This window comes from Gigantopelta aegis, chromosome 10 (assembly GCF_016097555.1).
Source record: "Gigantopelta aegis isolate Gae_Host chromosome 10, Gae_host_genome, whole genome shotgun sequence".
Taxonomy (NCBI): Eukaryota; Metazoa; Mollusca; class Gastropoda; order Neomphalida; family Peltospiridae; genus Gigantopelta; species Gigantopelta aegis.
Genome location: NC_054708.1, coordinates 73,875,548 through 73,892,019, shown reverse-complemented (window position 1 = coordinate 73,892,019; position 16,472 = coordinate 73,875,548). Strand labels below are relative to the sequence as shown.

Below are 16,472 nucleotides of genomic sequence, written 5' to 3'. Positions count from 1 at the left end.
TTGTTTTAAAATTTTGCTGTGCATTATTTCAGGAATGCACATGTATCCCCCTCAAATGCGAAGACGAACAGATAGTCATGGTTCGGGTACAGACAGTCAGGATGCGGAAAGTAGAGAGCAGCCACAGTACGAGCGGGAAGCACGCGACCCTCGTGAGATGAGGGCGTGGATGGAGCGCAACTATCCACATGGTCCAGGTTAGCTTGTTGACACAACTGAAGAAAATCTCTAAATGTTACTGATGAAACAAGAATTGTAGACTTGCTCTTGAGACTGTTGGATTAGGTTTCACAATTTAAGACCGTTTCTCGATTTAGGTTTGTTTCATTCTATATATGTGAAAAAAACCCACCAAAAAACTTTTGTATATCATTTGAATTTTTTTCAACATATACTTTAGGCACTTTTATTACATTATTTCTTTTTTCTTTTATTAACATTTGATAGACTAAAAAATACTTATCTTGTAGGTCCCTTTGATGCACGAAGTTATCCCTACTTTGACCCAAGAATGTGCCAGTATGACTATGATGGTGAAAAAAAGTAAGTTTGAGCTGTAAAATGATAATGTAATTACCCTTGGACATAATTAACATTGATTTATTGTGGGTTGTTTACTTTGTCACATGCAGTAATATCTTCGGGGATCAGAAACTATGAGATAGTCAATTTTATGGTGTTCTCGTAGAGAAATGTTGCATTATATAAAATAGAAAATCACTTGTAGCGGTTAATGGATGATAATTTTTTTCACCATAATTTTTTTTACAGCCCTTTTTAGAGGGACATTTGACTTGTAATAAGCCTCATAGCAGAGTTCCAAAGTAATTACCACGGATCCATCATCCAACTTAATCTGGAACCAGAAATTCTGACTAGCTGTAATTTCTTGACTGGTGATGACTGCATCAGTTTGCTTGGACCCCGACATTGATGTATGACAAATATCTTGTTTTATAGAGAATACGACAGACGAGACCATGATGACGAGCATGACGTAGGTCCTTTGGATGTTGACAAGTCGCCTAAAGATGACCGACAGCCGGCACCACCACGGGAACCGCTAGTTCAGAGAGATCCCTTTGATGAGGCTGCTGATGAATCCAGCAGCTGGGCTTCAATGGAGAAGTTGGTTTTTTGTTTACGTTCCCATTGAAAACTGCAATTTCACTTTTGATTTAGAATTATTGGATTAACTTGTTTTGGTTTTTGATAATAAACGTATGAGCAAATAAGTGGTATGATTAATTTTTTTTAAAACATTATTTGTTGGAATTCTACACCAAAATTCACTTGAATTCAAGATTACAAATTTCTGAGAATTCAGATTTTTTCTTGAATGATGTTCAATGTTTTACTTAGTTTGAAATTTAATAATAAATATGATCTTGTTGGATGGATTAAAACAGTATAGTACTTGTGTGAATTGATTATTCTTCTGGGTCGGATGTAGCCCAGTGGTAAAGTGCCTGCTTGATACGAGGTCAGTCTGGGATCGATCCCTGTCGGTGGGCCCATTGGGCTATTTCTCGTTCCAGCCAGTGCTCCTCAGCTGGGACAAAGGCTGTGGGATGGTGCATATAAAAGATCCCTTGCTGCTAATCGAAAAGAGTAACGTGGCGACAGTATCTGTGTGTTCCCTAACCATATGTCTGACGCCATATAACTGTCAAATAAAATGTGTTGTGCATCGTTAAATAAAACATTTCTTTCTTGATTATTCTTCTAACCATTCACCATATAAATTGCTTTATTGTGACATTGCCATGCTTGTTATTCAAATTTTGGAAATTAATAATACTGACATGTGTAACATCCATATTACATATGGTTTTAGGACTCTGGATAGTGGACGTGGAAAAGACAAGAAGTCTGATGTAGCCACAATTAAAGAAGAAAGAGAACATGAATCGCCCTCAAAGAAAGATCAAAACTTTGAAAGACGACGAAACCATTCAGATTCCAGAAATCGACACCCACAGATACAAAGAACATGGCAATCAGAAGATGGATCCAGGCCACCAAGTAAGACTATATGACCACTTGCATGCATAAGAACTTGCTCAACAGGTGGAGTGCTTGACTGATATTCTTGAGTCGAATTATTGAACCATTCCACGGACCGATTCTCTGATTGGGGTTTTTCCTCGTCCCAACCAGTGCACCACAACTAGTATATTATAGGCCTTAGTATTTGCTGCCCTGTTTGTGGAAAAGTCACCATTTTTCATGTATTCCTTTAGGAGTTGGGAGGTGGTGGTAAAAAGAGAGTACTGTTTTCAAAATGTTGATAATTGTGAACAACAGGGCTTGAAATTAAAAATTTATCACCCACACAATTTTTAAAAGAATTGCTATGGGTGAAACAGCCCACTTACAGTAATTTTGAGCCTACCTATGGCTTTTTTTTTAAAAAGTGACTTATTTGCAACAAATAAACATGACTGAAAGATTATTTTGCTGTATGTAGACCTATTTCAAATGTGCAAATGTTAAATATTAGCAAATAAACTACACCAGGTGTATACATTTTGCCATTGTTGAGGAGCTTTACTGACTGCATAAAAGTGCTGTTTGTGATGGTCTCTACCTATGGCAATTTATATCTCGAATACAGCACGTTATTATTGGTATGCCAAAATATTATGATTCACTGTATAAATACGTAGAGGATATTTCATGTTTTTTGTCAAATATGATTTATATCTCATCGAGTGAAGTTTGCAATCATATCTCACAAGTCGTGCTTACTCGCATGACGAGTGTGATGTGATTGCAAACTTCACTCGATGAGATATAAATCATATTTTAACAAAAACCAAGAAATTTCCTATTATATAACTTTTTTTGCAATTTACCTTTATTTTTAAAATGCCAGCAGCAAAATATTTCCGGCTTTCTTACAGTGAAGATAACTTTCTACAGTGACTATAACACATTTCAGAGTGAAATGGTTAAATTTTCACTCTAAAATGTGTTATCGACACTGAGTGACTGATAACACTTATTTCACTGATATTTTAAGATATTTCACTAAATGTTATATAATAATATGCATTACGATCATCCCACCTGTACCGATAATCAGTAAATTCCATATTTCATGTTTTTTGACAGATTGAAACCCAGGTCTCTTAGCTGTTTTCAAAGATGTGATAAAAAGATAGGGTCTTGACATTATTAAATAAGCTTAGCACACGAAGTGATCCATGTATTTTATCATTTTAAATAATAAATTTTAAAAATTGTATAATGTATTTTTTAAATTATTATTATTATTATTTTTTTTACATGTCTTGCTTCAATTCGGTTACATTGTTGTAAATAATATATTATGATACTTATTGTAATCCAGAAACCCATATTGTAATATCTTTCCCCATTGAATTGCTCTTTGTCCTCTAGATATTTTAGAAATAAAAAAGATGGTTTGACTTATTTTGCTTATTTGAGTTTGGTTTTCTCAGCAGCATCATTGTAATTTATTTAGATGTAGTTAATTTAAAACAACTCCATTTATTATTTCCTCTCTCTTTTTTTTTTCTTTTTTAGGACGGGACCATCCCAGTTGTCCTCCACCAATCTCTGCTCAGCAGGCACAACAAAACCATCCACCAAGGAGCAATTTCACATCTCTAAAACGCAGTGCATCTAGCATATCGGCAGGTTCTACAACTTCCCAGGACAGGAAAAGTGATTCCCCTAAAGAAAATATAGTGTCTGACAGAACAAGCACTGTGAAGAAAACTCAAAATAAGGTAATGCAACCTTTATGCTGTTACTTAGTGAGAAGGGGTGGGATTTAGCTTAGTCAATAGTGTTAGGGTAAAGAGCTTGTGGACACTTTCTAATTGGGTGTTTCCATGTCACAACTAGTGCCCCATGACTGAGGCTGTGGTATCTGGGGTACTGTCTGTGAGAAAGTGCATGTAAAAGATCGCTTGCTACTAATGAAAAAATATAACTGGTTACCTCTGAAAACTACATGTGATGAGTATTGCCAAATGTTTGATACCTAATAGCTGATAATAAATCATTGTGCTCTAGTGGTGAGGTTAAACAAAACGAACTTTACTTTTCTTATTTAATGAGAAAGTACTCTGTTAATTGATGCTCTCGAGATTAAAAGTATTTTTTGTTAGTCATTTATTTATTTTTTATTTTTATTTTTTTGCATTTAGGTGTATGTGTGTTTTCCCATATCAGTAGTACATTGTACTAGTTTGCTTATCTGTGGGGTATTTTTTCCTTCTTTCTAGGAACCTTTGAAAGAAGCAAAGTTTCAAAACAAAGAAACGAAAGAGAGCAAATCCATAGAACAGCCTAAAAGTGTGTGGCACAAAGAAGATAGGTATGTGACCCCACTTTCTTTTTCATTGGTTAAATTGTGGTGGTGTGATATACCGGTGGGCGTTACCTTTCAGTTGCCTTTGCATTCATCTCCACAGCAGATGTTGGTGATGAGCTCTCCCTTTTTTTCTTCACAAATTTGAAGTCTTGAATCTATGAAACTTTGTTAATAGATGCTAAAAAAAAATTAAAATTTAAATTACTTTTTATTAAGGGATGGTCCTGAGGTTGCAGTCATTGTAAGATGTTTCTGTATAAAAGCCTTTTTTGGCACCTGTATATTCAATATATACTTCTGTATATCTAATGTGTTGGTGGCTGTGTGCTAATGTCTGTGGCAGTTATTTTCATTTTACTTCATAATATACATTTACTTAAATATATATTTTTTTGACTAAGAGTGACAACAAATCTGTTTATGGTAGGCAAGACATCCAATTCTGTGATGTTCTTATTTTTTAAGTAAACTAGAATTTGTATAATTTAATTTTCCAGTAATGTGCTATGATATTTGACAGACATCTTTAAAAAAAAAAAAAAAAAAAAAAAAAATTTTTTTTAAATTCATGTTGACCCCATAAGATGTTAATAATAATCTTAAACTTTCAATTCTGTTTTCATTTTGGTATAAAGAAGTATATTTTTCTTATTCATTAATTTTTTTTTTTACTAGATCGAAAAAAGAAGATGCTATTGTGAGTGAACCTAAACCCCTTGCTTCATCAGACGTGAAGGAAGAAAAAGAAAAGCCAGTTCAAGACGTAACTGAGGACCATGCTTCTGACAAACGTGATCACAATGCAAGTAACAGGCCCCCAGCAAAGAGAAAGAAGGAAGAAACCAGTGACCGCTATCATGATAGAGGGGATCGTGGTGATAGACGCCCCATGTCTGGTAGAGGTGGTGGGCGCGAGTTTGTGCGCGGTCGTGGCCCCAGGGGTCGGTCTCGTGGGGGTAGGTCGGGTTTCCCCAATCGTGGCCGAGGTCGTGGTGAATATACTTACTTTGATCGACCTCCTAGCTCAAACAGAGGTGAAAGAGGACGTGGGAGTGGCACGGGACCATTCGTTGGCCATTGGAAAGGAAAGTCTGAGGACAGTCCTGATGATGGGGAAGGCTCCCGACGTCGACGGAACAAAGACGAAGAGAGCGATGTATCTCTGGATGAAGCAAGTGGCACGTACAGTGAAAGCTCTAGTGAACGGACTTCAGAAGCTAGAGATGTGGGACAGAGCCGCGACAAAGAAAGCAAGGAGTACAAAATGACGAAAGAAACGAAGGATGAATTTAACAAAGAAAAAGCTGCTTCAAAAGAAAAAGATCGCAGAGAGGAGAGGGGTCCACCGAAGAATGCATGGCAGAATAATAAAAAGGTGGAGCAGAATCCAGACAAGCAGGACCGCGGCCAGCCTCGAAACCAGTATTACTCTCGTGATGAACGCGACTATGGTGGTAGTAAGGATCGAGGCTACTACCGTGGTGGCAGCGCCAACACATTTGTTCCTAGAGGGGAACCTTCCAGGAGAGGCAGAGGTAAAAATCTTTAAATATATTGTAAGCTTACAATATGGGGCTGAATTTACAAAGCTTTTTTATGCCTTACATGCATGTAACTACATACATTTACAATACTTAAACACCTGCGTTTGAGAAAAACAGGCTTTGTAAATTCCGCCGATATTGTTTGCTTAGTGTTCATAGTTACATTACTTTTACACATTGAAATATACTTTTTCCTTGCACTTGTTTTTATTGCTTTAACCATAAAAATTTAGAATAAAACGGTAGGATGTTTAGAATTGTAAGTAATATTATTTAACTGATGTATTTTAAAAATAATAAAATCTTTGTTAGTATGCAAGTAGTTTTAATGCTAAGTATTGTGATACAAATTTGGTTGTCTTGGTGCAAATTGATATTTTGATCCATTAATGACCTCAAAATTGTACATGATTTGGTACAAATTTTGTTTTTGTTAACCATTTTTCATTAGCATTTTAAATTAAGGACCTCATTTATGGTAAAATGTGATCGGGTCCTGAAGTTTTGTTGTTGAAACCTATAAATGGTTTTCGCAAATTTTTAATGTTCAAATGCATAGATTCAGAATATAATACATGTCAAAAAATGAAGAAAAAAAAAATGAATTGACGATAACAGTATAGTCATGTGAATGTTATGGATAAAGTATTTAAACCTTGTGTTATTCTGTAGGAGGAGGTAGCGGTGATCGAACAAATTCCCAGAGGGGACGTGGTGGTAGAGGTGGGCGTTACTTCTCAGCTCCACCTCAGAGAGGATTTGGTCGGCCACCCATGATGAATGGTGAACGACGTGATGAGGGAATGAGTGACAGTAGTTACTATGTAAGGTATGAGAAAGGCCATGTGTTACGTGCATACATTAAAGCATCTAAAACCAGTTTTCTTTGTAACATAAATGCCAATAATTTTTATTTTTAAATAGTCTTTTTGGAATTGCTGCATCATCAACTCCTGTCATCAATTAAATTTAAGTTGATGAATTGATAATTTTTCTTTTAGGAAGGAGCCGAGACGTCAAGAGAGGAATCCTCCACCTCCTCGATTTGCTCGAAGAGGGGGGTCAGGTGGTGACCAAGGTCGCGGGTTCGACCGAGGTAGGGGCCGTTCAAAAGGACGTGGGGGCAGTACCCCTGCAGCCTCTAATTCCACAAGACCCCCTCTGACAAAGCAGACATCAAATGAGGGTGAAGAATGGGAAACTGCATCTGAAAGTAGTGATGTATTGGAGAAGAGAGATTCAAAAAATGACTCACGGGATCCTAACAAGGATAAACACGAACAGCCATTATCAAAGAAGAGTTTCTCTAGTCAGAGGCCCCTTAACGACCGACAGAACAGACGAGTGAACCCAGCCATGGATTCGCGAAAAGCCAATGGGATGGATCGCCGAAATAAAGAGAAGTCTCCAAACAATACAAAAAACGGGGGAGGTCCGACCAATCCTCACAAGAACAAGGCAACTGTTAATTTAAATTGCAAGGAAAACGTGAAAACTGTATACAGAATGGATGGTGTGATTGCAAACGACCAAACTGCAATCAACAATGCAATTAACAGTCTTGGCAAGTGAGTACATTTTTCTCCAGTATATTGTTAGGTTATTGAGCCTGTAATCTAAGTTGTGACTACTGGATTAATTTTTGACAAAAAACATATGAGTGGGTACAAGTTTATAATTTTTACTCACATATATTCACTTTTATAAATACATAAAATAAAGTTCATCTTTCAGTCGGTAAGTATTATTTTCATGGATTTTTCTAATTTTTATTATATTTTAAATCAGTTAATGTTGAAAAAAATAAAAAAATCATGTCTTCTTCTTGGCATTTGTGGCAAACTGTCGAGTATTTATATCCATTATTCCCACTAACAGTGGTTTTCTGACCAGAGTTTATTTTTTTAAATGAACTATGATTCATATCCCAATATTTGGTTATTTTCGTTGTTGGTAAAACTATCAAATTTATTATCAAATTAGCTGTCACCATCAGCTATTGATCCCTTAAAATTACTGCGACATGCCGCCATTGTTGTCAAGCAAAAATACTTGACTAAAAATTCCAAGGTATTTTCCATTAAAAAACCAAAATCTAAAGATACAGGAAACTGAGTTGTCTTCCGTTTCTCGCCTGCAGTAATCAGAAGGTTAATAAAAAGAAAAGCCTGAAAAAAGGTGTTGTTTAATCTTTAATTTTTGTACCAAATTTTTTTTGTGTGTTTAAAGACATTTCAGATAGGTAATGAGATGGAATGATGGAGATGCAGTTATTTCCCTTTCAGTATGAGACTATTTAACAATGCCATGCTTCAAACGTGGTTAAATTTAAAGGAATAGCTTTTTTATGTACAGTCTGTTCATCCAGATATATGGTCTTCCATTCTGACATAATTTTATTCAATACAGAAACAAAATGGGGAGGAAGTCGGACCTAACAGATGTCTCGAAACCCTTAAGAAGTGAAAAAGAAAAAAAAGATGCCTTGGCCAACATTGACATCAATAATTATGCCAGTAAGTATTTTTCTTTGTTTTAGAGTGGTCTTAAGTTTGGGGTTTGTTTCTTATTAAAAAAAAGGTGGATTATTAAAAAAAGAAAGGTGAGATCCACCTAACTGTTTTTTTGTGTCCAGAGGTGTTGACAGCAAATTGGTCACCAGTGAATTAGTCTAGTATCATGTTATTGATTTGAATATTTTGTCTACTTGTGAACTATTGTCATCTGTAGACCATATTTACACTGTAGCTATGATGAACACCTTCCATTATTCGCAGTTTCCACCAGAGAGGAAACTCGTTCCTCGAAGATGGCAATAACCTTCCTTGGATGTCTGAGCTACCAATGTATTGTATATTAAACATGTAATATTAATATTAATATTACTCCCCATTTAAAGTATTATGGTAACAGGGCCAGTATTACATATTAACTTGCGTTAAAGGCCATGCTTTGTCTGAAAAGTGCATATAAAAGATCCTTTACAGGTAGTAAAGATAGTACAGATAGTAATCATTACTGTCCTTCATTTTGTCTTCCCTTCCCTTCCCTCTCTGTCTCTCTCAATCCCTCTCTGTAGAGTCTGTGTCAAGAATTGAAATAACCATATTTGAAACGCCAAATGGTCATAGTTTAAAATGAAGTTATTAATTTCCTTTTTTGTTATTGTTCAGTGGACTTTTACTTGAAGGACTTTGTTTATTTCTTGGAATATATTTGACCATCATTATTGTTCTATACTTCATATGGACTTGATTGAGTCACAACTGGTGACCATTTAACTTGGAGAATATTTCGTCTGCATTTCTGTACACTTGTAGCCATGATAAATATTTTCCATTATTCGCAGTTTCCACCAGAGAGGAAACTCGTTCCTCTGAGATTGCAATAACCTTCCTTGGATGTCTGAGCTACCAATGTATTGTAATGCTTCCCCTTCTATCCCCAACCTGTGCACCATGACTGTTATGTTAAAAGCCATTATCTCTCACCGCCCTCCCTCCATCTCTCTGAAATGACCATAGTATTATTTCTTCTTTTTTTTCTTTCTTTTTTAAATGTCCAGTGAGATTTTACTTGATGGGGCCCTACATAATCATTTTGTTTAGATCTTGGAATATATTGGTACCCACCTAATCATTTTGTCTAGTTCTTGGAATACCTTTCTAACACTATATTTCTCAATTGAGTGGTGACTGGTGAGCATATATCTTGGGGAATATTGCCTTTTATATAACTGCATTGTAGCCATGATGAACATTTTCCATTATTCGCAGTTTCCACCAGAGAGGAAACTAGTTCCTCGAAGATGGCAATAACCTTCCTTGGATGTCTGAGCTACAAAATATGCTGTTAATGTTATTTATATGAACGAAATGTGGAATCATAATTAGCAGCAGTATTTTAATGTACAGTTCTTGTTAATTTTACATGCTCTGTGAAGATTGAGACCAGCCCTTGATAACAAACTTTTCCATCTGAAGTGTTATTTTGCCTGTCTGATGAGAAGTTACTCACTGTTTGGTAGTTAACCTTTTTGTGTGTGTGCTGAATGATGTCATGGACTAAGCATTTTTATGATATCCGACTAGTAGTGGTACAATGCTCTGTCACGTCTACAATTTAATTCTATTGACTGCATGCCATGTTCCTTTACACTCGAGAGGGTTAATATAACAATTCACAACAGAAAGGGTTAATATAACAGTTCACAACAGAAAGGGTTAATATAACAGTTCACAACAGAAAGGGTTAATATAACAGTTCACAACAGAAAATGGCTCATTCCATGAAATCATGGGTAATTTTTTTTTATACTTCATTGAATGGTCGGGTAAATGTGATACTGCTCTCTGTTATTAAATGGGCATCACACTGCACTGTAGCCATGATGAACATTTCCATTATTCGCAGTTTCCACCAGAGAGGAAACTCGTTCCTCTGAGACGGCAATAACCTTCCTTGGATGTCTGAGCTACCAGCACACTGTTAATGCTTCCCCTTCTATATCGAACATGTACACCATAAATGTTATGTCAAAGGCCATTCTCTCTTCCTCTTTCCCCTCCCCCTCTCTCTCCCTCCCCTTCTCATTCTCTCTCCCTCTCCCCTTCTCATTCCCTCTCCTGTCGTTCTCATCCTGAAATGACCATCGTTTAAAATAATTATTTTAGTTGTAGGCCCACCTAATCATTTTGTCTAGTTCTTGGAATACCTTTCTAACACTATATTTCTGTACTTCATGTCTCAATTGAGTGGTGACTGGTGAGCATATATCTTGGGGAATATTGCCTTTTATATAACTGCATTGTAGCCATGATGAACATTTTCCATTATTCGCAGTTTCCACCAGAGAGGAAACTCGTTCCTCGAAGATGGCAATAACCTTCCTTGGATGTCTGAGCTACAAAATATGCTGTTAATGTTATTTATATGGATGAAATGTGGAATCGTAATTAGCAGCAGTATTTTACTGTACAGTTCTTGTTAATTTTACATGCTCTGTGAAGATTGAGACCAGCCCTTGATAACAAACTTTTCCCATCTGAAGTGTTATTTTGCCTGTCGGACGAGAAGTTACTCATTGTTTGGTAGTTAACCTTTTTGTGTGTCTGCTGAATGATGTCATGGACTAAGCATTTTTATGATATCAAACTAGTAGTGGTACAATGCTCTGTCACGTCTACAATTTAATTCTGTGGACTGCATGCCATGTTCCTTTACACTTCGAGAGGGTTAATATAACAATTCACAACAGAAAGGGTTAATATAACAGTTCACAACAGAAAATGGCTCATTCCACGAAATCATGGGTAATTTTTTTTATACTTCATTGAATGGTCGGGTAAATGTGATACTGCTCTCTATTATTAAATGGGCATCACACTGCACTGTAGCCATAATGAACATTTCCATTATTCGCAGTTTCCACCAGAGAAGAAACTCGTTCCTCTGAGACGGCAATAACCTTACTTGGATGTCTGAGCTACCAGCACACTGTTAATGCTTCCCCTTGTATATCCAACCTGTACACCATAACTGTTATGTCAAAGGCCATTCTCTCTCTCTCTCTCTCCCATATCACCTCTTTTTCTCTCTCCATCTCTGGAATGAACCTTGTTTAAAATGGTTATTTCTTATACTTGTAACCGGCCTCGGTGGCGTCGTGGCAGGCCATCGGTCTACAGGCTGGTAGGTACTGGGTTCGGATCCCAGTCGAGGCATGGGATTTTTAATCCAAATACCGACTCCAAACCCTGAGTGAGTGCTCCGCAAGGCTCAATGGGTAGGTGTAAACCACTTGCACCGACCAGTGATCCATAACTGGTTCAACAAAGGCCATGGTTTGTGCTATCCTGCCTGTGGGAAGCGCAAATAAAAGATCCCTTGCTGCCTGTCGTAAAGAAGAGTAGCCTATGTGGCTACAGCGGGTTTCCTCTAAAAATAGTGTCAGAATGACCATATGTTTGACGTCCAATAGCCGATGATAAGATTAAAAATCAATGTGCTTTAGTGGCGTCGTTAAATAAAACAAACTTTACTTTACTTTCTTATACTTGTAGCCCCACAGAATCATTTTATTTAGTTCTTGGAATATCTTCGTAACACTATATTTCTGTATTTCACATCTTAGAAGAGTGGTGATTGATGAATATTGCCTGTTGTATCAATGCATTGTAGCCATGATGAACATTTTCCATTATTCGCAGTTTCCACCAGAGAGGAAACTCGTTCCTCAAAGATGGCAATAACCTTCCTTGGATGTCTGAGCTACCAAATATACTGTTATTTATATGGATGAAATGCAGAATCATAATTAGCAGCAGTATTTTAATATACAGGTATTTAACCTTTTTGTGCGTCTGCTGGAATGATGTCATGGACTAAGCCTTTTTATGATGTCAAACTAGTAGTGATACAGGGTGTATACTACCAAATCAAATCCCATAGACGACAATAGTAACATATGTGGCTAAAACTCCTACCTGCAGCATATCAGTTGACATAAATGCCATGGATATAAATACTACCACCCCTTATCCTTAAAGTGAATTGGAAAAAATTGGGGGTCAAGCTGCTCATTTCTGAGATAATTGATGGTGTCTATGACTAACCTAGTTCTGCACAAAATTCAAGTACTTTTTTTTACAGGTACCCCATACATGTATTAAACACAGTGCTTCTTGACACAGTGATGCTAGATGAAATAAAATTGCAGTCTTCACCAGGAGCAAAATCAAGGCAAGCTGAAGTTGACTTCTGAAATTGTGTTAGGCGAGCAATCACATGTGTCAAATAAACTTAAATATTTTAGTTAGAGGTGATCAATTTGCTGCTTTCCTAAATCTTTCAACGCTAGTGTGGAGGGGAGCGGGAGTGATCACTTGCCTCTCCTGGCAAAGACTGAATTGCATTTTTTTTTTACCCAGATGAAACCAACACGCTCACATTTATCATCAATCACAGGGTTCTCTATCAAAAGGTGGGGTGCACCTCGAACTTTGACCCAGCCGGAAGTTATTTGGTTTAGTACTACCTACAGTACTGTGACATCTACAGTTTAATTCTATTGACTGCATGTCATGTTCCTTCACACTTCGAGAAGGTTAATATAACAGTTCACAACAAAAAATTACTCATTCCATGAATTCATGTGTAATTTTTTTTTATACCTCATTGAACGGTCAGGTAAACATGTGATGCTGCTCTTGTTATTATTACATGAGTATCACACTGCACTGTAGCCATGATGAACACCTTCCATTATTCGCAGTTTCCACCAGAGAGGAAACTCGTTCTTCGAAGATGGCAATAACCTTCCTTGGATGTCTGAGCTACCAGCATACTGTGTTAATGCTTCTAATAGTATTTCTGCATGTTAACTTGGGAATTAATTAAGTTTTAAGTAGAGCCTTAAATATGATATACACTATACATAGGTAAATGTGAATTCATGTCATTGGTTGGTGCTGTGTTTGTTCATGCAGTTGATAGGTGTCATTTTGAACACAATTCGCACAGATTTTGGTAAGTTAAGGAATTAGAACACCAGAATCTTGATGGTTTTGGAACAATATGAACTTTTAACTGTGACCTACCTTTACATGCATATCACTTTATATGGTAGCTGATGAACATTATCGATTATTCGCAGTTTCCACCAGAGAGGAAACTCGTTCCTCAAAGACGGCAATAACCTTCCTTGGATGTCTGAGCTACCAGTATTCTGTTAATGTTTCAATATACCAAGAGCAAGAATTAATGGCCTCCTGATCTAATAGCCAATGATTAAAAATAATTGGTGTGCTCTAGTGGTGGTGTTAAGCAAAACAAAACATTAACTTTTCCTCTTGTGCTGGTGCATGCTGACATGAGCAAACCTGCCTTCCCCAAACATCCCACAACCCCTTCAATTAAGAAAATGTTCATGGCATGGCAAAAACACAAGCCATTGAATTTTTATTTTTTTAATTTTTTATTTGGTCCAAGGCAAAAAAGTACAAACGAGAATTAAAAACTCCACAGCAATGTTCACTGCATTGCTGATTGCTGTGGGCAGTTCCAGGAGTTGACATATTCCACAATAGATGTTCATTGACGAGAATGATGAGATGTTTTAGTTAACCAAGAGGGTATGATAATATTTCTTAAACAGCTGACTTGAACATGGGCCTGATGGGAAGAAGCTTGATACATAATGTGCATAATTTTGTTATTCACAATTTAATAGTTGTACATAAATATAAATATAAATTGGTTTGTTGTTTACATTTGGCAAATGTTCATAAGTTGTCTTAGCTATCTGCAAGGCAAGTTTGAACAAAAAGACATTTGGTTGTAGCAGTTGTGGAGACAGGTTTGAAGTTTTTATTTGTAATTAACATTTATCCGAAATGTATGATCAAGTATGTTTATGTCCAAACCATGTTCAGTAGTTCATGAAGCGTGACAATTTGTTAGGTTATTATGAATTTCAGTCCAAACAATGTGCTGTTTCCATGGGAAAATGCACATAAAAGAACCTTTGCTGCTAATGAATAAAGACTACCAAGCATTGACTTCCAATAGCCAATGATTAGTAAATCAGTATGCTCTAATGGTGACCGGCCCTGGTGGTGGTGTGGTTAGGCCATCAGTCTACAGGCTGGTAGGTACTGGGTTCGGATCCCAGTCGAGGCATGGGATTTTTAATCCAAATACTGACTCCAAACCCTGAGAGTGCTCCGCAAGGCTCGATGGGTAGGTGTAAACCACTTGCACCGACCAGTGATCCATAACTGGTTCAACAAAGGGCATAGTTTGTGCCATCCTGCCTGTGGGAAGCGCAAATAAAAGATCCCTTGCTGCTATATAACCGTAAATAAATATGTTGAGTTCGTTGTTAAATAAAACATTTTCTTTCTTTCTTTCTTTCTTTGCTCTAGTGGTGGTGTTACACAAAACAAACTTTAATTTAGTGTATGTTTTCTGTACTTGATTCAGTGATTTGTTCAGGTGAACTTAATCATTTGGGGTTGGCATTGTCTTCCATTAGCATCTTTACATAGATATCATTTTATGTGTGGTAGCCATGATGAATATTTTCCATTATTCGCAGTTTCCACCAGAGAGGAAACTCGTTCCTCCAAGATGGCAATAACCTTCCTTGGATGTCTGAGCTACCAGCATAATATACTATACAGCATTTGGCCTGCAAAAATTAAATGCTGATCCAAATATTCTGTTAATATATATGCAGGTTCTTTTTAGAACATAGGATTATGTTGATTATAATAGGATACTTACTGCATCTTTAGGATAAATTTTGTTTCTTGGATTTCATAGCTGTTCAAGTATACCTTTGATGTTTGTGAATATGTACCCTCAGAAAAAATATATTCATGCAATGGATGGTGTGAATTTGTAAAAAAAATTCTTAGTAATAAAGATGTATTTTTGCATAGAAATAAATGACATGTTTCATAGATGCTCAAGAAAATATCCTCATAGGTTAATGTTTGACATGCACTACTCGGGTCTGTTGGTTTGCAGTGTCGATTTCTAGTGAGCTTTTTTTTTGTTGAAATAGAATTATTTTGCTAATTTCTTGAAATATTAGTAAAGCTAATTGATTTATTTGTACTTGGTCGAGTGAGGTTAGTTTGTAATAGGGCAGATATTGTTCTTTGCTGGTTATCTTCACATGGATATCACTGTACACAGTAGCTATGATGAACACCTTCCATTATTCGCAGTTTCCACCAGAGAGGAAACTCGTTCCTCGATGATGGCAATAACCTTCCTTGGATGTCTGAGCTACTAGTATACTAGAAGACCCAGTGGTTTTCTGTTTTAAAAAAAAACTATTTTCCGTTTCATGTTTTTGTAAATTCCGTTTCAGAATACAATATGTAGGCCTAATTAACAATTTAAATAACACAAGTTGTGACAAATTAATGCTGTTAACTTTTTAATTTTTCATAATTCTTGACAAAATATAAAAAATTTAAGTTTTAAAAGATGAAAAAAATAAAAAGTACCTTTTGTCAAATATATCATATAAAAAATTTACCGTTGGGTCTGTTTTATTTACTTTGTATGAAACCAAAACAAGGGTCCGAAAATTGGTTATAATTATAACAACTACATAAAGCATAATTGTCCCAACAATTGAGTGCACTGTTTTATTTGAAGGGGCTTAGTGTTAACAAAACGTAAACATTTATTTTTATCACAGCTTCTAATGTCGTCTGCAATGTGAAGTATGTGCATGACACAGCGGAAATAAAGTAACATTGCAACGTTCAGCCAGCGGTTTTTTGCAAAACGTTTGCAAACATATTTTGATTGGTTCCCGAAGTGGTCATTCGGTTTAATGTGTAGCGTAAAAATCTGTCTTCCAAGATGAGCGTTAGCGACAAACCGCTGGCTTAACTTACTCCTGAAAAAAAAAACCTATCCCATCTGCGAAGGCGCAACAGACTTAGCAGTAAACCAGTCCCAAGTTCAGCCACCAAATGTTTCGCTAATGTTTGCGAAGTATTTGGTTCCCAACGTGGCCATTTGGTTTACCGTGAAGCGTATAATCCAATCTAGCCGAC

The 16,472-nt window shown here is 36.5% G+C and overlaps 1 protein-coding gene and 8 non-coding genes across 13 annotated transcripts in view; all 9 read left to right on the top strand.

Moving 5' to 3' along the window:
• Positions 1 to 16,472, top strand: part of LOC121382710 (protein PRRC2C-like) — a 61,005-nt gene that overhangs the window by 18,704 nt on the left and 25,829 nt on the right. For all 5 annotated transcript variants that reach the window (XM_041512258.1, XM_041512257.1, XM_041512256.1 and 2 more), the window contains 10 exons: positions 33 to 197; positions 471 to 543; positions 961 to 1,128; positions 1,838 to 2,025; positions 3,553 to 3,758; positions 4,260 to 4,351; positions 5,024 to 5,883; positions 6,565 to 6,721; positions 6,894 to 7,460; positions 8,302 to 8,408. In XM_041512258.1, coding sequence (XP_041368192.1) covers positions 33 to 197; positions 471 to 543; positions 961 to 1,128; positions 1,838 to 2,025; positions 3,553 to 3,758; positions 4,260 to 4,351; positions 5,024 to 5,883; positions 6,565 to 6,721; positions 6,894 to 7,460; positions 8,302 to 8,408 — 2,583 coding nt within the window. The remainder of the gene's footprint in view (positions 1 to 32; positions 198 to 470; positions 544 to 960; positions 1,129 to 1,837; positions 2,026 to 3,552; positions 3,759 to 4,259; positions 4,352 to 5,023; positions 5,884 to 6,564; positions 6,722 to 6,893; positions 7,461 to 8,301; positions 8,409 to 16,472) is intronic.
• Positions 8,638 to 8,733, top strand: LOC121384835. The gene has a single exon (XR_005959452.1). It is a non-coding gene; the product is annotated as a small nucleolar RNA SNORD14 (small nucleolar RNA).
• Positions 9,210 to 9,305, top strand: LOC121384834. Its single transcript, XR_005959451.1, has one exon. It is a non-coding gene; the product is annotated as a small nucleolar RNA SNORD14 (small nucleolar RNA).
• On the top strand, positions 9,637 to 9,732 carry LOC121384830. The gene has a single exon (XR_005959447.1). It is a non-coding gene; the product is annotated as a small nucleolar RNA SNORD14 (small nucleolar RNA).
• Positions 10,275 to 10,369, top strand: LOC121384832. The gene has a single exon (XR_005959449.1). It is a non-coding gene; the product is annotated as a small nucleolar RNA SNORD14 (small nucleolar RNA).
• LOC121384831 lies at positions 10,703 to 10,798 on the top strand. Its single transcript, XR_005959448.1, has one exon. It is a non-coding gene; the product is annotated as a small nucleolar RNA SNORD14 (small nucleolar RNA).
• On the top strand, positions 12,070 to 12,165 carry LOC121384828. The gene has a single exon (XR_005959445.1). It is a non-coding gene; the product is annotated as a small nucleolar RNA SNORD14 (small nucleolar RNA).
• LOC121384829 lies at positions 14,958 to 15,053 on the top strand. Its single transcript, XR_005959446.1, has one exon. It is a non-coding gene; the product is annotated as a small nucleolar RNA SNORD14 (small nucleolar RNA).
• Positions 15,595 to 15,690, top strand: LOC121384833. The gene has a single exon (XR_005959450.1). It is a non-coding gene; the product is annotated as a small nucleolar RNA SNORD14 (small nucleolar RNA).